General features: G+C 39.1%; 1 protein-coding gene across 4 annotated transcripts; it reads right to left on the minus strand.

Annotated features, from left to right (window-relative positions):
* Positions 1-1,144: 1,144 nt before the first annotated feature.
* esrp1 (epithelial splicing regulatory protein 1) lies at positions 1,145-21,652 on the minus strand. 4 transcript variants are annotated; one of them, XM_028012052.1, is made up of 16 exons: positions 21,306-21,652; positions 20,750-20,911; positions 20,510-20,626; positions 20,094-20,205; positions 18,414-18,557; positions 17,252-17,306; positions 17,045-17,155; positions 16,826-16,958; positions 16,666-16,708; positions 14,787-15,106; positions 13,504-13,728; positions 11,263-11,503; positions 9,027-9,228; positions 6,787-6,928; positions 5,796-5,885; positions 1,145-3,542 (listed from the first exon to the last, which is right to left on the minus strand). In XM_028012052.1, exons 1-16 carry the CDS (start codon positions 21,435-21,437, stop codon positions 3,408-3,410), a joined length of 2,364 nt encoding a protein of 787 aa, XP_027867853.1. In that variant the 5' UTR covers positions 21,438-21,652; the 3' UTR covers positions 1,145-3,407. The 4 variants fall into 4 exon arrangements, with proteins under 4 accessions (XP_027867853.1, XP_027867852.1, XP_027867854.1 ...); XM_028012051.1 differs by having other exon boundaries at positions 11,251-11,503; XM_028012054.1 differs by having other exon boundaries at positions 3,484-3,542; positions 5,763-5,885; positions 11,251-11,503.
* Between the last annotated feature and the right edge of the window lie 230 nt (positions 21,653-21,882).

Raw genomic sequence — 21,882 nt, forward strand, 5'->3', positions numbered from 1 at the left:
TTTAAGGCAAGTTACTTAAATCTGAGATATAAATCTCTGCAGCTCCTCCACAGTTACTCGAAGTCATATTTAAGTCCAGTCAGTTAGTTAGGTGACCTCTTATCTGCTTCTCTAATTAATACTCTCCCTCTCTCTGTCTGACCTGTCTGCTGTAAATCCAGTGCAACCACTACTGGTTGCACTGGATTTACAAATTAAAAGGCCACTGAATACAAAGGAACACTGTAACATAAAATCCCAATTAAATTAATTGAAGTTTGTGGTTTTAATGTGTCAAAGTTTGTAAAAGTTAAAGGTCTGTGAATACACCATAAAGTTAGAATGGCTTTAAGATCTTTTGTAAAAGTAATTAGAAACATATTGTCACATTTCTCTTGAAAACCAACTTTTATTCAGTGCATCAAAATCAAAATCAATCATTAAGGTAATCTTGAGTCACATATAGTCAATAGAAACTAGAAATAGATTAGCATAAATTAACTATTAATCCTTACAGAGGACTTAAACTAGTACTGAAAAAATTAAATTGACCTAAAAGTAAATTACATTGTGTGAAAACTGAGCTCTGCTTAGCGTCTCGTAGTTTACGCGTTTCTCAGTCCAACTATCTGCTGATAAAAATGTTGAAAGTTGATATTTTAAAAGCAGATAGTTTGAAGTTTGTTGCAGATATAATAATGTAAAGGTAGTTTAGACGTGGTGCTGTTCTCTGAGTAGGGGTGTGTGTGTGTGGGTGGGTGTGTGTGTGTTTTTTAAAGGGATCAGGCAGGGTGGGGCACCCGGGATTAAATTACACAATATCAAATCTGCCCTGAGGGGGTCTGAGATCTTGTTTTTCTCCATCTTCCTTCTCTCTTCCCACTTCCTGATCTCTCCATTCTCCACCTTTCCACCCAGAGGAAGAAAGACCATCCTCTCACTACAATGTGTTCAGTGTGTCTAAGTGACAATGGCCTTCTTTTGTTTTGGCTGAAGCGTGTGTGTGTGTGTGTGTGGAAACTCAGAGATAATCACTGAGGACAGTGTGAGGGAGTTCCCACAGTTTCGCCTTGAGTCACATTCTGTCACTGAACGGCGCCACCTGAGTGTTTGTGCTCCTCCACTTTAAACACAGAACAGCTCAAATCAAGCAGAAGGAGGCTGGCAAATTCACAACGTTATGTTTATTGTTCAGGTTTTTTTTTTTTTTTTTTCAGCATGTCTAAAGCAGGACTTTCTGCTTTTGGACACATGTTTACAGAAAATATTGATTCTAAACATTAATTCTGCATGGCACACATGACAAAATTTATAAGACACATGTCAAACATGTCCTTCGGTTAGCAAAGTTTCTAAAAAAAATATACAAACAATTTAAAGAGATAACAGGGAACAGGATTTGTTCAATCATATTCCACAGTGTCACTGCAGATGGTGGAGAGAAGACGGGACACGTTGGATCATAAGAACAGGTAATGAAATCGAACAGGGACCTCCTTGAACTCCCGAGATTAATTCGTTTGAGTCAGTAAATCTGGATTAAAGCAAACTTTGGGGTTAAGGCACAGAGAATCAAATGTCGAAGGAGCAGAAACCAAGAGGCTAAAGCAGCGTTGGCATTAACCTACAAAAATAGAAACAATGAAAAGGACGAGAGACGTTACATTTCTGTGAAGCGAGTCTGATGCTGAGTCAGACACACTCACAGTATTGTTGATCCAGATACCCAACAGGGGGGATGTGTTGTGGGTAAAACAACGCCAGCATTAATAAAGACACCGGTGTTTGAGTTTTCACAAGACAGAATTATTTCTGCATAAATTAAAGGTTCGGATGTCCATGAAACAAAATAAACCACAGTGATACTACAGTGTCCAGAAACAGGATAAGATGTGTATCCAGAAGATTGAACTCTGCTGAAGTGAGTAAGAATAATACAGGTGCATCTCAATAAAACAAAATGCCAATGGAAATTAAATTCAGTGACTTCAGTCAAACGGTGAAAATCATATTTCAAGTGTCTTTTTCTGATCATTTTGATGATGGCTTAATGAGAACCCAAAATTTAGACCAAATATGAAAACGTTTTAAATAGAGACATGTCACTCCGTTTGCTTGTCCATCTCAGTTTTTCCATCCACTAAGCTTTCCTTCATTTTGAATGGAGGCAGCACTCTGAACAATCAGCTTCTTTACCTTTCATTTGAGGAAAATAACTTACTCCTTTCTCTTCCTCCCAGGTAACATGTTTCTGACAAATCAGGTTGAATACAATGAATGTGGCAGCTGTCGTCCGCATCCTGCATATTTCTGCGTTTCTCCCACGAATTGTGAATCCCACCGAAATCTCTTTAAAACATTTTTCTTCATAATTTTCAAAAAGGGAGAAAGTTAGCTCTGGGGGTTGTGTGCCACTTTTTACCACACTTTTTTCTTCCACTTAACCTTAAATTAAGAAGCCTTGATACAAGACCTCTTGTTTGGCAGTAATCGTTTGTGGCTAATCCGCTTTGTGGAGGCTCTCAGTTACTGAAGGAAAACTATCAACTGCAAAATATAAAAATATTTCTGTACTTTTTGTAAAAACATTTTGTGTTTTCATTAGCCTTAAACACTTAAAAATGTTTACAATGAATCAATCTAATGTATAGGTTTTGAACCAAACTGCTGATAAAAATGACCTTTTAAATAATATTCATATTTATTGAGATGGATCTGTATTTGCATGTCTTGCATTAAACTTGCAGATTTCCTGGATGCTGCAACCAGAGAGCCATCCAGGTTTGTTTGACTTTGTTTTGCAAGCTTCATTTCTATTGTTCTCTGAAAATCCCACCGTTAATCTGCCACTTTTGTTGTTTTCTGGATCTGAACCACCCTTAGCAAATGTTTGCCATCAGAAGACACTGCATCTTTATTTCTCTTTACATTTCTACTCGTTAGCAGTGCATTGGTATTTAGCATTATGTAAACATCTTAAGTTTTACTACAGTACTTCTTTATGCACTACAGCTTCCAATACAATCACTGCATACTTGTCTCCATATGCATATAAACACAATATTCATGCATAATATTCACAATGACATCTCTTTCACACAGTCACTTTCACTCTTCACAGAAAAGCTTGGAGAAAAGATTGAGCTCAGTTGCTACTAGATTATACTTCTCTAGTTTGTCTGGCAGGTATAATGATTCTAGTAACTTAACAGGTTTAAAAAAATCTCTATAAAGCTTTTAAACATACAGAAAATGTGCAAGATATATATATAAAAAATGCTATTTTTGGCTAAAGCTGCAGTAAATTTGGTATAAAATACATTAATTTTTGAACCTAATAATATAAATAAGATTTCTAAAAGACTATTTTTAAAAACACAAACTAACAAGTCATTGTCACATACACATGACTTTGTTTTTGTGCGACGCTACAGTAGTGTCAGATCCAGGTACTGGTGGCCCCCGGGCTTTGTGATGAGAGGGAGGGACATAAGAGGAGTTTCTCCTCCGCCGGTCTGACCCATGAGACTGCTGTTCAGCAGAGAAACAGACTCCACAGGACCCTGGAAGGAGGGCAGAAGGGGGAGAAAACGGGACACAGAAAGACAAATAAGAGTTAGAGGAAAAAAAAGGTAACAAAAGTACAAAAAGAAGCCCTTCCACCAGAGCCAGATGTAACCCGCCACCTCCTCAACTGCCTGAAGGCCACATCTGTCGTGGGACCCGTCCATTAGCCTAGAGCGCTACGACACCGTCAACTGACTGTTCATTAAACCCTCGGCGTTGATATGCAGGTCAAACTTTAAAGTGCAGGAGATTAGACTTATGTCAGTTTATACTGACTGAAATCAAAGCCAGTCCAAGTCATAAGCAAACTAGGCGGCTGCTTAAGGCAGCTTAGGTTTGTTACAAAGATGTGAGAACTTCAGATCTGTGGCTCCGTTTGTCATTACTCTGAAATGTATTTCCTGAATATCACACTTAAATAACAAAAATTAGTGCATTTAAATCTTCATGACGGTCATAGTTGGACAAAAATAAAATAATTTCCCTATTTTAATAATTCCTGAAAGTGAATCTAAATAAGCGGTTTTCCTTGGCTGTGTTTAAACACGACCATTTAAAATCAGAGTTTGTACTGAATTGAATTCAGACTCAATGAGTAAGTTCGAAAAATAAACTTTGTGTCCACAACATATACACTGCCATTTGTTTATTAAATAACTTGAAGTTGCTTTTGTGAGAGTTAAGCCAAATATATTTGGTGATGTAACGTTGATATAATTGTTTGGCTGAACCATAAAACGCAGGCGTAAAACACAGAAAAACAAGAGTAGATCCAGCTTTATGCCAAAATGGCGACCAGAATGCTGTGGCGCATCTTTATTGCAATACATGCAAATAAAATGCAGATTATGTCTGTTCTAAGGGTTTTAGGCCAAAGCTGTGTTGCTGTGTGGAGGGATGAGGCTCCATTTTACATGGTAATCTGGGACGGACACATGATCAGTATCAACAGATAAAATATTCTGATAGAATATCCAATATATACAATATTAACTGAACTCTGATCCAGAACTACATAGCATTCTGGGAGATGTAGGCAGAGAAAAGGCTTTAGCAGCTCAAGCTCTCACAGCCAGCTAAACCAGACTGGTGGCATCAACCAACTGACACTTTGGTTACCTAGCAACAGCTTGTTGAGTAACTTGTGGTTTCCTAGCAACAGCTTGTTGAGTAACTTGCGCAGCAGCAGTTTGCCTCATAACTATGTAAAAATCATAAACATCATGAAGTGGAAAACTGTGGATAAAACAGGAAATGTCACGGCAGGATTTCGGATATTTAAAAATAAATACTGATGTTGAGGTTTATTTTAAAGTGCACTTCAAGTACACTGTGTTTCATGAAGGTTATTATTCTTAGCATATATTGTTTTTTATGGTCTCCAATAATAAAATTTAAATTTTTTGTGGGATGTAATAAATAATTACTAAAGTTCTTCTGCGCATGCCACTTACAGGAAGACGCGTATCATTTCTATGGGGCAATTCTCCAGTGTTAAATACCCTAACAGCCCCCTCGATCTTGGGCTGACTCTTCTTATAATGTAAAAAAGCTCAGATTCCTCCAACAAGCCCTCCTGGAGCTCCGACGTGAGTCATTTCCGCATGAAAATGCGCCATCATTATGCTAATAGCTCAGCGCGCTATTATTTCCCACCGAGAAGTCAGATTTTTGTTCTAAGGCTTCCAATGTGTTTCTAATTAGACTGTAGGTGTGAATCACAGCTGAGCTGCTAAAAGCTCCTGACTCAACCATTCACTCAGTGCTGATCCACAACACCCAACACACAGCATATTGGTTGAGAAATATTTGTTTGAATTCCTCTGTGTGAAATTGTAGCAGATTTAAAATGAGATGAGATAATAACAAGCTTTTCTCCAGACAAACACACTTCATCCGTCGACGGCTTTGGTTTTGTTGTATAAGGTTTCATGTTCCAGGGTTGAGAGGGGGGTGTAAGTGAACAGTCAGTTCTCTCATTTTACTATCCCTGCACTGAGTAAAAAACATTCAGTAGGACAGCAACACACCACTCAATATTAAACAAAGAGGAAAAATTAAAACGATCCGAAAAGGTGAAATAGAATCCAAGAAATCTCCTTTAATCCTCCAGCGTTGTCATATTGAGCCCAGAAACCCTTAGTGAAAAGTCAAGCCATCTCTAAAAGCTGAGTCTAAAGTAATTCCCCCTAACTAAGCCCTCAGCCAATCCTTACCTGCCACCTGCCTCAGACACCTTAAATACACACCCATTCTTTGGGCTGCGTAAGCAACGTCCTAGCCGGGTCGTGAGCGTGCACGGCCCCATGAGCGTGGATGAGAGCATCCTCTGGAGCATACTGTGTCGTGATGAAAGGAGGGGTATAACATAGACACATTTAGCCATTAAACTCAACAAGGGTCTAAAATTAAGCAGGAAAAATGTTTAGTTTAAACTCTAAATCAGGGATACAAACAGTGATACTAAGTCAAACTGATAAACCTGCTACAAAAAGTTAAAACATTTATTAACTCATAAGTATATTGTGAAATCTTTGTATGTTTCTTTCCATATGAAAATGATAAGTTTTATCCCCCAATCATTTTTATTCCCTTTCTTACGATCAAGAGTTAAAAAATGGGGCTAAAAATTGGACGTAACTCGTTGTCCAGCCAATTTTGATGAACTTTGCGCCACCGTTTTCAGATGCACAGCGACTTAAGCATCAGAAAAAACTCTCTACTTCTTCTTCTTTATTATAATGGCTGTTGGGAAACAACTAAAGGAAACATTACCGGCTGATCTGTATGTCAATCAAGTGACGGGATGGATGATATTCTGATTTTTTTTTAACGTCATGCAGTTTACCCACTCTACCTTTGCAGCACCCCTGCTCTAAATGACAAAATAATTTTTCTTATATCTTTTCCCCAAGTTTCTTGACGCCACTCCTGATTTAAACAACAACTTGAGTCACTCCAGTTCAAGTCAAAGCAAGCAGCAGTGCATGTGTGACAGAGCAGGGAGAGGAGACAGGATAAACTAGTTTGATAGCCTCTAGGCAACCGCACTGGATGCCTAACAGTCCACACCCATAATACCAGAAGATTTGAATAAAACACTTGCTGCTTACAGAGAGGTGTGTGAACACTGAAGGTAGAGATTATATCTATATCTACAGTATATCTATCTATCTATATATATATATATATATATATAAATATAAATGTGCAATGTGAACGCAGAGAGCTGGTTCTTACCTGATATCCCTGCACAGCGCTGATGAGCTCTTTAACGCCGCTGCCATTGTAGGGCAGGCCAGGCATCCGCACCAACCCTCCGGGGGAAGACATGGAGGAATGGGCCGGGAAGAAACCCAGAGTTGTAGGCGAGCCAGGAGGACTGGGAAAATAAAAAAGTGAAATTAATCTTATTTCACGTCGAGGTTCCAAATGAAAAAGAAAAAAAAAAAACTGGCTTATTCTCAGAAACTAAAACACACACTAACTAAGCAGCGGGAAGAAAAGCATAAAACTGGGAGGGACTCTGGGTGTTGTCTTTAAGTGCCTTCATAATGACCGTCCTGGCAGAAACAGAGGTCACTTCATGTTTACCAAGCTCCGTGATAACACGGTCTGCAGTTATTAACCACCCTTGTCCCAGTCTTTCTCCTTGACAAGAAGCATTTCAACCTCAGACTAAACGTTCACATTTCTCTGCAATTAACGTCTTTTATTTCTGGAGACTAGAGCAGATCTAACAACGTGAGCGCCGCTCCAGTCTAAAGTCTCTAATACGTGATCGCTCTGCATTTAGCTTCATCTGTCCTCCAAATTAACTGTGACCAGGTGATGTGCAGTGATAGTTTATCCCATACAATCATGTGGAAAAAATAGATGCTTTTCCAACATATGTCTACATTTAATAACAATGCTAACAATAGTGAAAGGCTTAAGTAATACAAACCCATAAAAAACTGAAAAAGATACATTTTCAGTCAAATTTTCATGAAATTATTAAAGGACCACTTATATCTCTTTCTGGGATATACATATTCATTGCAATTTTTGAAAAAATAATTAGATTTTAGTCTGGTCAGTTCTGTCTATTTTGAACTCTTTTCAGAATGAGATGTTTTATGGTGTCTTGTCACTTTAAATCCAAATGAGCTGCCAGCAGCAGCTCATTTGGATTTAAAATTAGTTTTTGGGGTATAAACTCAACATTTATATCCCAACAAGAAAATAATGCGCAATTATACCACACATCTTTGAAAAGCAGAAGTAGGGCATCTTGTATAATCAACTAGGATGCAGTTGATTTACTCTAGACAGTAAATCAACAACAAAACACTCCAGCAGCCATTGTACAGCGCACAAAGCGGTAAAACCAGTTGACCAAACGTCCTGGAGCTCCTCTTCGGTTATTAGGTGATGGGCGGAGCTCCACGGGGGTTACTAGGTAACGGCGTAGTTGCTGTGAAATGTGACTTATCAATTGGGAGGTTTTTGAAATGGTTCTTTTTCCAGACACCAAAAAACATTAACTTATTGCCTAAGAACAGCTGGATGTTTTTTAAGTTCTTGGGCTGTTTTTAAAAGCAGTTGAGACAAATGGGAGTAGAAAAATGTGCAAAATAAAATGTTTCTTTAACACTCAGCATACTGATGTAGAAATGCCCCATATGAACCTCAGATATGTAGCTTTCTGCACTCCTGACTACTGAAGTAAGAGTGAACATCATGAGTAAAAGCAAGATCCTACATGAACCCCAAACAGGCAATCAAAAACAGACTGAACAAGTTTAACTTTCCTTAGAGATGTGAAAAAACAAAACCATTGCTCTCTAAGAACAACATGAGGGTCAGAATGAAGTTTGAGAATCTTGAAAAAGACAAAAATGTCTGGACCAGTGTTCACTAGAGAGATAAATAACATAAAAATGTTTTGGTACCGCACAGAGTGAAGCAAACTTTCCTCAAAGTCTGCTGGATAGGGACAAGAAGAACTTTTGCCTCAGGCAGAAAACACATTTTTGTTGATATTTTTTGTTAATGAGTAAATTAAGGTTTGATTTTTAAATCACTTTTTCAAGAGATAAATAAAAAAAGATTCACATCAATATGTGAATATTTTCTTAAATAACTAAATATTTAATGGGGCGCCCTATTTATTTCATAAAGCTTTAAATTTGACAGCATTTTCAGTTCAGTTTCACTTTAGTTTGGTAAATTATCAACATTACACACAGAAAAGAAAACACCTTCAGAAGCCCATAATTTACCAAAAAAAGAAATAGGCTGAAGCCAAGGTTTATGTTTGCCTAAAATGTTCATGAACTCAGCAGCAGCTTACAGTATCAAAAAAATATCTTCTATTCATACACATACACACATTTTGAAGGAATATGGCTGAAAATTATGACCACAAACAATTGTTTCCAAGATTTAACAATGTTTTTGTTTATTTTTAACCTCTAATTGTTTAGGTTTTTTTTTACCTGGGGTAGTAAGCACTGTAGTTCATGTACAGTTGAGCTGATGCGGGGTAGTAAGGATGTCCAGGGTGCAGGGGGCGAGGTGCCAGCAACATCTGCCCCATAGGAGGGTAAAGGGCAGCAGCGGCTGCAGCTGCAGCTGCAGCAGCGTCCGTGGGGAGGATTTGTTGAACTGGAGTGAAAGAGTACGATGGAGGAGATAAACCTAAAATAATGGAGGAACAAGGACAGAAACAGAAATATAAAATCCATCAAACCTGGAGGAAAGGGGAGTCGTGGTGGTGAAGTGAGGTAATTGTTTGATGTTGAGAGAGGAGCTCATGCAATAACCACTGATGTCTTTATTGTGCATGTGATGCATGCATTTTTCTGTGTAATGTAAAAGATTTAAAGAAATCACAGTTTAAACCTTCAAAAAAATCTTTTTAATTAGATTATGATTGATCTGATTGATTAGAAATCAGAAGCTTTTGCTCTTTTCCTAATTCCTCATAGACCAATTTACATGAGAACGACACTGAACAATCCCAGCAGCAAGAAGCTATTTAAATTAATAAGTCTTAAAAAGCTATTTTAGATTTACATATCCCAATATTTTAGAGTAAAATAAAGAGGTTAAATTGCTTCAGTAATTTATTTTAAAAAGCAAAACTCTTTTATGACATATTGCTTCCACGATTGGTGTGTTTCAACTGTATGTTTGAGTAAATTAGTAATATTATGCTTTACAACAAAAATCCAACAAAGTAAGAATATTGCAAGAGACTAATGAAAATACTCTGTTTGCATAAAACACTGACTCAATGCAGCGTGGTGTAGAGAAAATCAGCCTCTGCTGCTGCTGCGGGGTTTAGGTCAGGCCAGTTTGTTGGTCAGTCCAGCACAGAGATCACTGGTCATTAAACCTGATCTGTCCTCCTGCTACATGGATTTTCTACCTCTCCACTCCGCTTTCAGACTGTGAACTCTATTTTTATATAAAATCTCATGTATCTCAAAAGATGATAATGGACCGCTGTGCAACAGTTCTTCTTCTCTTTAACCCAGGTGAGAATGTTTATAGTTGTCAGGGACAGTTGTATGTCCTGTCCTGGGTTCGTAGTGTGGGAAACGACTCTGGTGCAGTCCATGTCTTGTAAATCTCGCCCAGAATTTTGAGTGGGCTTTGCTTTATAAACCTCAAAAAGCTTTAGTTAGCCCTGTTTCTTATGGGACCTTAATCTACCAGACTTTTTTCTTCCCCTTAACTTTCCATTTATATGCTTTTTATCCCTCCAATCGCTCTGTCAACAGCCAGCTTACTTAGAAATGATATTTTTGTGGCTTATCCTCCATGTGGAAATATGATTACTTTGGCCTTATATATTTTTATGTAATATTAATTTCTGAAAAAAAAGTATTATCGCTAGCTAAAAACAACAATAATCAAAATGAACATAAGAAATATTTTGAATATATCACTCTGTGTAATGTATGTAATCTAATTACAGTAAATATTTTCTTATTTATATAAATTATCTATAAAAAATTCATCTCAAAATAAGCTGAACTCATTCCAACTAAAGCATGTAATATTGCTTCTACTGACATAATCATTTGCACCATAAATCAGAAATTCATCAGCTATCAAACCAGTTTTAATTGTGAACAGACACTGAGACCAAAGCACATCTACGCAGCAGCTCTGCCCACCCCTCGCACAGATCCTGATTGGACAAGCACAGGAGGCGCACACACCTAACGTATGCTTGTCTGCTGAGGCTAAATCCCAGGACCACCACTACCGATCCGACGGGATCAGAAAACTGTAAGCCGCGTTGCCGTATTCTGAGCTTGTTGAGGAACTGCTTTGCTTACACTTTTCGGAGCCTTTCAGATCTTTGTGAATCAGTTCAGCAGTGGTAAAGTAAAGGAATCAGAAACGAGTAACAAACATGCCGATGGAAAATTACACTACAGTATCCAATCAGAGTGAAAAGTGAAGGAATGTATTAAAAACAGTATCATCATTACATGCAAATGGGTGTAGTGATCATACTAAATTAAAACAAGAAGACTCAGTCTCACGTTGATACACACGCACACACACACACACACTCAGAGTATGAATCCTTCCCACATCCTCCCACAGATCTAGATTGGAGGAAAAACCAGCAACTCTGCCACCCCGGCAGGAGCTCACCAACCCTGCAGACCCGAAGCACCCCCAGCTCCCAGCAGCACTTACGTCTGGACTTACATGGCGGCGGGCTGAGCCCTGTCCCACTCCTGCTCCGGGTGTGTGCGTGTGTGTGCGTGTGTGAGAGCGAGCCTCCCATCAGCACCAAGCCCATCTCGTCAGTGCTGCAGGGAAACACTTCCACGTAGCGGCTGTTCGTGCCGCGCTGGCTGGACATCACGTGTTTGTGGAGCCGCTGCGAGGCCTGCAGCACCCGCTCTGCTGAGGTCATCTGGATGAAGCAGTCGCCCGACGGACGGCCCTGCAAACACAGCGGAGAGAGGAAATGTGTCATATCAAAGAGACATTTGATACTTCATTGGTTAGTCCCAGCAGAGGCACAGAAATCACAGAAATTATCCGATAACAACAGCACTTGGTCTTCCACTTCACTTTTCTGTCTGCACTGTTGATCGCTCACTCACCTCGGCATGCCAGAAAATTGAAACTGAAAGTGATTTTCCAAATAATTTGGCTAATAATTATTTGCCCACTGGAGGCCACTCAGAGTGACTTTAAAATTCATTCCTAGCTAGGCTGTTGTATCAAAGTATCAAAGATACAGAGCAGCAGTAACATACACGTCCCAGATGCAGCTGAACACTGTGAATTACACACTCTAGATCAGTGTTTCCCAACCCTGGTCCTCAAGGCACACTGCCCTGCATGTTTTAGGTATTTCCTTGCTTCAGTCCAGCTGATTTCAATTGGTGACTGAATAACAGGCGTGTGTTGAACTGCAATCAGTTGAATCAGGCACATTGAAGAAGGGAAACTTCTAAAACATGTAGGACAATGTGCCTTGAGGACCAGGGCTGGGAAACACTGCTCTAGATCACACCACACATGCACTATTCAGTACAGTGGCACACAAACTTCAGATTCACTGAATGATCCACAAAATCCTGTTTATTTACTTACATTTACGCCCACTTAAAAAAAGCCCTTTTTAATTCATATCATTTTAATCTTTATGGGTTCGAGCCTGTAGAGGCACAGAAGATTCTGAAACATAAGTTACAATTTCATAAGCTTTATATTAATCAACTCATTGGACTGGATCAGACAGGATCCAGAAAACCCAGTACTGTTAATAATAGTTTTGCTGCGTTCTACAAAAATTCAGTAAAGTAAAATCTCGGTGTAGCCTTAAAACTGAACGGCCAAGAAATGTACATCTCTTACCTAGAGATGAAAACAAACATAAAAAAGACAAATAATTTCTAAAACTGGGAAGACTACTTACACTAAAGTTAAAGTTAAGGGTAGTGTGGCTAATCTGAGATGTTGTAGCAGATTAAATTTATGTCCCAGACTACAAACATGATCTGGAACCCGATCTACAGCAGCAAGAACCAACAGTGTTGAGGGGATTATTTTTGCAAAAACTGAGAGTATTTTCACATCACCTGCAGCCTCAGGCAATCAGACAACGCCTCAAAAATGATGATGAATGATCTAAGTGGGAATGGCTTTTGAATGAAAGCATAAATCTGAACTTAAAAGAACCCATCAGTTTTTATGAAGCTCATATTTTCAAGACATATTTATTAAATTAATGTGAAACTTCACATTCATCTTCAAGTTCTTCACTTTTTTAAAACTCAACTACATTTTGATGGTAGGCTAATGAAACGATGGAGAAAAACAACTGTTCAGTCAGAAAAATGTCTGATCTAGTGGAATGGAAAATATGGACTATTTGGATATTTTAAGAGAAGTTTTGAAACTTTGTGTCCAAGTTGACTCCCTGGATTTCCACAGCAGTCATACCAGCTTGAAATTTAACATATTTTTGTTTATTAGTACAGATTAGTACAGGCTGAACACGAGGGGATTATGAATGCAAAACTTCATCTTAGACAATGGTTATCACATTTTATTTACCTTCATTGCTACCAATTATTTCTTAAAATTGATGCTCTAAAATGCAAAATGAAGCATTAAATTGGCCTTTGAGAGATACAAGAGAAGTGTGCTGGGAAGAACATTTGCATGTCTCAATAAGGATGGTTTGCACTTTTGAAACACCTTGCAGTTCAAATTTGTTATTGTGTTTTATATGAATCTTTTACTACTACATATTCTACTTAATTGCTTATTATTTGGAGAGACAAGCACTTTTGAAAGACAGAAACAAACCATCCTCTCAAAGAAACAGTGACACAGTGATAATAAAGTTTATGTTGAATGTATAATTTTGGAAATTTGTGCAAGAAAATATGTGAGCACAGGGTGTGTCAAGATGGTTGCTGCATGTACCTGCTGGTTGAGCACCATGTGCACACCATGTTGTCTGACATCTTGTGTAAACTCGCCCAGGAAGGAGAGGATATCCTCAATGCTCGCCGTGTACGGTAGTCCCCTCAGCCTGAGGCAGTCCCTCACACCGCCAGGAGGAGGCAGGAGAGAAACCGTGGGCAGCACTGACACCAGGGGGGCTGGGGCAACAGGGATCAGAGGGGCGGAGGAGTACCGGTTCAACACCTGAAATGCACACAAGGTTTGACATGAGATTCTCAACTTGAAGTTCTCATTCTGGATTAGGATTTCCTTGTTTGCCTGAGATGCTTTTTAGATAAAACAGTCAAATGATAACTCAGATCTGCTGTTATTAGTTTAAACCCAACAATGAAACACCTACATGGCAGAACTAAGGAGGCAATGAAAGCCGAGGCAATGCTGTGTTTAAATATGTCGCGTTGTCAAACAGGAGCTGGCCTGCAGCCAACAGGACACCAGCATGTTTGCATTTCTGGAGAAGACAGATAAAGGCCCCACAGGCTCGTATACAAGAGGAAAGGCCTCTGCATAGATATATAGTTATGGGCAGTAGGTGCACCAGTCATGAGAGATAGGAAATTGAACATTAGAACCTCAATAGACAGAGTGAGGGAGTGCAGGATGCAGAAAAGGAAGAAGTTTGTTTGCAAACACACAGGTAGGATGCAGGTGTAAGGCTTTGTTAAAGCTACACCCTTACATTGCTACAATACCTGATAGCCACAAGCATAAACACAATTTAAAACTGAAAAAACCCCAAAAGGTAAGAAACAAAAGAACGAATAATAACTCTTCAGTGGTTTTCTACTCATTATTATCCTAGCCTCTTCCTGATCATCCAATTAGTAGCTTTAATGCTGCAGTATATAACTTTTAGAAAAAATATATTTCTATATATTTGTTGAAACTGTCACTATGTCATGGCATTATGTTTTGAGACAAATTATCTGTGGGAAAATGAGTTCCTCTGACTTTCCCCCGTAGGGTCTTAGTGTTGCCAATCACCGCTCCATGTGGCGCTGCTCATCCCCACCTCTGTAGCTCTAAGCTACACTGTAGCTAGCATATCCTGTTATGAATGCTTACTCTAGTTATATTCTGCACCTTTAACAACACATTAGACAATACAAGTCTAATATGCATGATACACCTTATTTTTCCTTTATTTTCCTCAAACCTTCCACTGACACCACAAGGCAACCAGACCCGCCACTCTGTTTAAACTGCTAGGAGAATCAAAACCTCGTCACACCCTGACATACCTGCTGCACCTCCGCTGCCGTGCTTTTGAACAGCTCAATGTATCTCTTCCCCAGGAGCTCCTTGTGTTTCCTCAGAGCGCACTGAGCGTGCTCCTCGCAGGCAAATAACACAAAAGCGTCTCCCGTCGGTCGTCCGTCCGGGTAGCGGACGAAGAGGATGCCGTCCTTCCCTCCGCTGATGGGACACGTCTCTTTAGAGCCGTCCTCTGGTGAGAAAAATCTGAGAACGTCGTCGTGCGTGGCGTTGAAGGGGAGTCCTCGCATCCTCACTATGATCTGGTCCTCACGGGACAGGAACATTGCCACCTCGTTTGAGGTACCTGATGGGACACAAGAAGATTTAGCCAAACTCACAACACATTATGTTCTCCTTTATGGACTGCAGTGTGAATATTTCCTAAAGGTTTTGAAGCTTATATTCATCAGTTGCTGGACAGGAAAAAGTGCTGAGAGAAAAAGCGAAAGAAAAGAAGCACAGAAATAGCACGAGGTCGGGAATTAAAATGGGTTTTTGTGGAAGTCACACCAGGAGCAAGTTAAACTTGACTTTATCGTCTTCATCATTCAAAATTTCTCCTAGCATGTTATTGTGAGGTTCATTCTGCAGCTCTTGTAAAAGATGTTATTAACATTAATAACCAAATGCCACAGTTGAGTCATAGCTGACAATTCAATCTGCAAATTATAAGTTTTCTCTAAAATAATTGGAACAAAACACACGTTATGGAAATGTTAATTAGTGGGCTACAGTTTACCAAAGTGCATGACATTTTAAAATGTGGGCATAATTTCACCTTTATGTTTTTCAAAAATTTGAGTTATGACAACTATTACATTCAGGAATCTGCAGGGGCAGCAGCACCATCAAATGTCCTCAGGACTTCAACTAAACCAGCCTTTTATTACAACGTGAACAGAAAAATGCAGGAATGCAATTTCCTATTTAAATATAGCAAACAAATGGTGCATTTTTTCCACTAATATTCTTTCCCCTTTGGAGAGATGCATCCAGAAAGTTTTCAAAAATGGTGGTTGCATGGGAACCAAAAACTAAAACAAAAATGAATAAGATTGATTGTGTTGCTGTCACAATTAAAGTTTATTTTGTTGCTGTAATGATTAAAGAAGCAGACAGATATTCCAAAATGGCACCCAACAAAACACAAAAAAACAATGGTGAAATTATTACTTAAAAAAAGACCTTTTGTTAATACATGAAGCTCATTCTCATCCGTTTCATGATCTGCATGAAAAATATTATGCATGGAAAACTGTTTGGTCAGTGGAAGATACCAAATTAATCAAACTGGAAATGTGTGCATGGTGAACATATTAAATTATTCCTTAAAATATGTACTTTACTCACTAAAATGCATTTATAATCTTTTTTCTCTCAATAGATTAAATTATTTCATGTTTCTTCAGCATCAAGGGTTAAAAGTGCCACTACACTACAAAAAAATAATTTATCAAATACAAATTTATGTATGCAATAGTTTTAATTACACACTATTAAATATGTTAAATAAATAAAAGGGATGTGTCAGCATTTGAAAAAATGTGTAAATACAAAAAAAGATACCTTCCCAATAACTAAATAAATACTAAAATAATAACATATAATTTCAGCAAATAGGACATTTTTATTTTATACAATAATTTGGACATTTATTTTTATTTATCATGAAGTACTCAAACTTTTAAATTGCTATAACTACATGTATTTAAGTAATGTTTGTGTTTTCAATTATCCTGTCCATAAATATTGATTTAGGAAATTATGTATTTATTCACTTGTGGCGCTTTTTGTTCTTGATGCATATAATCCTTCTGAGAAATGAGAAAATATACATGATATGAATTCATGATTCCTTCTCACCTCCTGCTATCTTCAGAAAGTCTTCTCCCGTTGCTTTGTAAACCTGTTGTTGAAAACGAACATGTTGTCTGTTTGGTGCTTGTGGCTTCAGATGAAAGTGTAAAATCGGTGTATCATGACAGAATAAGGGCTTTTCAAGCGGTGCCTCCAGACCCGTTACCTCAATGTATCTGTTGCCCATGTGGTGCTTGTGCCTCTGCAAGGCTAAGTCTCTGTGCTCTTCACTGACAAAACGAACAAGTGCTTCTCCATTCCTCCTCCCCTGAGCGTTGAGACACAGAGCGGCCCCTCCTCTGTAAAATACAACATTGACCATACAGTGAAAGATCATCCTAAATAAAAGCTCGCATGACTGCACTCCATTTCCACTTCAACATACTTGGCAATGTTGAGGCCTTTAAAGAACCGAGCGATGTCCTGGTCAGAAGACTGCCATGGCAACCCTCTGGCTCTGATCACCGTGTTGTCGCACACTTTCTCCATCTTACTGCTGCAGACACGCATACATACAAATACAGTCTGGTAGGAAACAGCCTGGGTTGATTTTAATGTTAGAAAGAGTATAAGCAAAAAAAAATTCACTTACCAAGTGCCACTTTCAAATCTCTCATTTACTCTCTCTGGGTTGGAAAAACTGTTACCTGGAATGAAAAAGCAAAGGATGATCAAACACAGTCAGTATAATAGTTTAAGATGGCGCAGCTTGTGTTTTTCTTGCTTTCTATTTTAAAATCACCCACTTCAATATTTTATTTTGTTTTTTACACTTAAACATGGATTGGACATTTTGAGGATACAGACCCTCACAAAAGTGAGTTTTTCCACATTCTGTCATGTAAAAAACTTGAATTCACTTAATTGGATTTTATGAATTAGATTAACCAATTCAAATTCTTCAAATAATTAATAAATAGAGTCCTTGGTTTTGTACTTTGATCTCATGCAGCTGTTCCATGAAGGCCTCAGAGGTTTGCCAGAGCACATTAGTGAAAAAACATAATGAAGATCAGGGAACACATAAGAAAGGTCAGGGAGACAATTTAAAGTGGATAATGTTATATAATATTATACACAAAGCTCTGGTCAATCCATCATTACAACAAATCTGACCTTTATGGAAGAACAGCAACAGGAAAAAAGCAGTTTTTGAGAAAATATGTTGCAGTTTTGCACAAACACAGTAAACATGTAGGCAAAGGCACCCTGATCAGATGAGACCAAAGTTTAACTTAATAGAGTACATGCAAAACATAACGTGGGGAGGAAAACCCAAAGTGAATATCATGCTGGACACATCACATGTGACATGTGGTGGTGGCAGCATTGTGGTGTAGAAATTATTTTCTTCAGAAGTGACAGGGAATCTGGACAAAGCTGTTGGGAAGATAGATGGAGCTAAATACAGAGGAAACGTGTTAGAGGCTGCAGAAGACTTCAGACTTGATAGAAGAACTACGACCTTAAACATCTACAGAATATAGTTTGCTCTATAGCTTTAGAGCAAACTATATTCATGTGTTATTTTTGTAATTCTTCTGGGTGGATTCTGAAGAAGGCATTATGTACCATGTATTGCTACGTTACAAGTATGTGCTACTTTGTGTTCGTCTATCACATAAAATCCACCAAAGTTGAAGTAACTCGATACCATAATTAGCAGCTGTCATTCTCTTCTCCTACTACAGTAATAGCAAACCTGTCTCGTTGACAGTACAGTTTTCTTTTAGCCTCTTGTGTGAGATACTCACAGTATGGCTCAGAGAGCAGAGAGAGAATAATGCTGGTCATAAGCCGGACCTGCTGCACGGCTACTTCTGCAGGCAGAACAGACAGAGGATCCTGATTGGCCGAGGGATCCCACATGGAGGACACATCGACAGGTAGGCTAAGAGCTGAAGACGATCCAGTTAAGGAAAGTACTTATCTAGACAGACAGGTGTGTTTAATGAAAAATGGGAAGAAGCACGTCTGGATGGGTGACTTAAAACACTGACGTCAGGTTTTCTGTACCACTGGGTGTGTGAGGTTAGCCCTACTGGCTAAACACACTCTTTCTCTTAGGGCTTAGCAAAGTGCTCCATTCTTTCCTTATTTGCATTTCAAAACTTCTTACTCTGCAGCCAACACCCTAGCTTTAAACCTGTAAAGAGTTATTGCTGAGTGTACGATGTTCACACCAGATTAAACCAGAACGAAGAAACCAAAAACACACTAAAAGTGCAGTGAAAATTATTTGCACCCTTACAGATTTCACCTGGAACTTTGTTATTTTCAGATCAAACAGATGTTAATATGGAAAAAGAACCTGAGGAAATATGAAATGCAGTTTTCAAATGCTGAATTCCCTTAGGAAAAAACCCCCCAAAAAAACACTTATTAACTTATGTGGAAAAATAATACCATGCAATGAAAACTGGCAATACACTTTATGTTTTTGTGAAAGAACTTTAGCCCACCTGTAGTTGCTGAAATATTTTTTAAATCACTTAAATTGGAGACGGTTTGTGCCTTTATATCCTCTTTGAGGTCAAGCCGCAGCATCTCAATCACATCAGAATGTAACTACATCACGCCAAAACGTTCATTTTGTTTTTAATTGTTTACTCCAATCTGTACTTTCTGAAACGCTGCGTTAACTTTACACAAGACTCAAACCTCCGAAAAAAAGGTTTCACTGTCGTCTCATCAGAATATTTTTTCAAATGTCTTGGGGATCTTAAGGATTATTTTTGCCAAATGTGATACAAGTCTTTCTTATTTATAATCAGCGGTAGTTTTGGTCTTGGTTTTAGTCTCATTCTTATTATTGAATCATTAACAACTGATCCTAATAGACGTATCCGAGGCCTGCAGTGTATCGCTTTTATTTAGATTTTTTGTGATCTCCTGGAAAACTGTAGGACTTATGAGGCAGTTTTGTCGGCCAGTCACTTCTGGCCACCGTTCTGTGTTTTCTCCCTTTGTGGATAACGGCTCCTATTGATGTTCACTGAAGCCTGAGAGATGTTGTAACTCTCTCAATGCTGTACGATTTTAACTGTGTTTCTCTTCCGGTTTTGACACTCTTTACATCGGAGCCTGACGGTTAGTTTTGTGAGACCTTTTGACCCACTTTATGCCGTCAGACAGGTCATGCTTCGCTGCTTTCTTGATTCTACAGCCTCAGCAGTCGTCAGGTCTGGGAGTGGCCAAGAAACGAAGCGTAAAAATGTGGTCAGACACATGTGATGTAGGATTTATAATTTGTATTTTCACATAGAGTCACAGTGGTTTGGATGTTTTTTTCCTATACGAAATCCTGCTCTTGTGATCTTTGTTGTTAACATTAGTTTTTTGTTTTAAAGCATTTAGGTGTGATATAAAATCAATCACACCAGACATTTTTATGACTCCATATTAAACAGTACCAACATGTCAACAAAGGATACACTCTGCCATGACGTGTGCATTCAAAGCCTTGAGGTCAGAGGTGGCGAAGTGGTTCTTGAACTCTTTCCGCAAGTCAAAGAAAGAGTAGAAACAGTCTGGGACCGGGATGTTCTAGTAAGAGGGGAGAACATTCAGAGAAAAGGATGTGAACAAGAAGCCCATTAGCAGCTGTTGTTTTATTACATTCATCACATTCATGTTTGCTCAAGCCAGCATGGCACACACCGCCTTCTTTGCTACTCTTTTCTGTGTAACAGTTGTGGGAGAATGCATTCAGCCTCTCTGTCTGTGCACAGGTGTAGCACGGTATGTTCAAGGGGCGTGTGTCATCGGACAGGTTCAGAGTAATTCGGCTGAGAGCAACGCTGGAGGTTCCTGCAGCAGGGAGGCGTTCAGCCCAACCCAGTTCGCTCACCTTGCTGGCGGCCTCTGGGTGAATCACTTGACGGATATGGAGCTGCCCGTCTGTACACAAACACAACGACGTGCCCGCGCCCGCACTGTTCACCTCATTTGTCAGCTGCAGATTGAACTAAAATACAAAATAGAGAAAAGAGAAAAAAAGCACAAGACGCTTACTGGAAGAAAACTTGATTATCACCAAGAATTCAGGTCACAAGACAGTTGACGTTGAAGACTCAAAGGACATCATTACCATATTTAAACCGCTGTCAAGACTTGCCGCAGTGTACATGCAGTCTGCCCCGGAGGAAGACTCATCCTCCTCCTTACACTCAACCACTACATCTTCGTCTGATTTTTCCTCTGTGGAGTCTGAGAGGTCAGGCCTAATGAGGATCTCATTCACCCTGCCCAACTGGTTCAAAGACAGAAAACAAGTCAGTCCTGAAACAGTAGCTTACCCAGGAACCTATACGGTATGGAATAATAGCGCACATCCAAATGACTGTGACCTTTTATCACTTCATAACGTAGATATTATAACTCTCATGAGCAAGAGCCGGTTAGTTTGTGACATTTAGCATAATAGATGTTAAACATCCTTACATGTTACCACAAAAGTATCTCTGCTTCTTTGGATTCAAATCAAACAGATAATTAGAGAAAAGAACAAAACTGACATTTTGTTAAAGAGTCGTTCCAACTCTTAACATGGTGTAGTTTTAGTTTATAGTTTCCCTGTCCATTCTATTCACTGGATTTCCTGCTTGAACCACATCCAGAGCTAAAGAGTAAGAAGACGTTTTTACCGTTTTGGTGTTCACATTGACCAGCTGCCAAACCAACTGGACCAGGTCCTTCTCGTCAGAACCCAGCAGCTCTCCGCTCGATCCAGATGTGGCGGTGAAAACCACCACCAGGTAGTCTACCTGCGCCGTCATCTGAACGAACACGACCCTAAAATAAAAACCTACGGTGATACTACACTGAACCGAAGGACAGCACGGAGGGTGATATGAGGCTGGAACACGAAGGAGGAATAGAAATGACTTTTACTGTGACACCTGAGCGCAAAGGTGAGCTTGGTAAATCCAGAAAGTTTGATCCCTCCTTGAACCTGCCGCAGTCACCATCGCGGAGTAATGGCTGAACGTTCAACGCTTTTGTAGCGATTCTTACCTGTCTGACCACGTGACTGCATACCTGGTGTCCCCGCCTACTTTCAGGTGCAGGAGAGATTAGGACGTGGCAGAGAGTGGAGGGCTGAAATTTGTTCCTGTCATTCTCTACAATATTATCCAGCCCTCGAGTTCAGCGGCCTAAAGGGAAAAATTGGCTTTTTATATAATTATAGTACTAATGATAATAATAAGAAGGTAAGTAGAC

Source organism: Xiphophorus couchianus, chromosome 3 (genome assembly GCF_001444195.1).
Source record: "Xiphophorus couchianus chromosome 3, X_couchianus-1.0, whole genome shotgun sequence".
Lineage (NCBI taxonomy): Eukaryota > Metazoa > Chordata > Actinopteri > Cyprinodontiformes > Poeciliidae > Xiphophorus > Xiphophorus couchianus.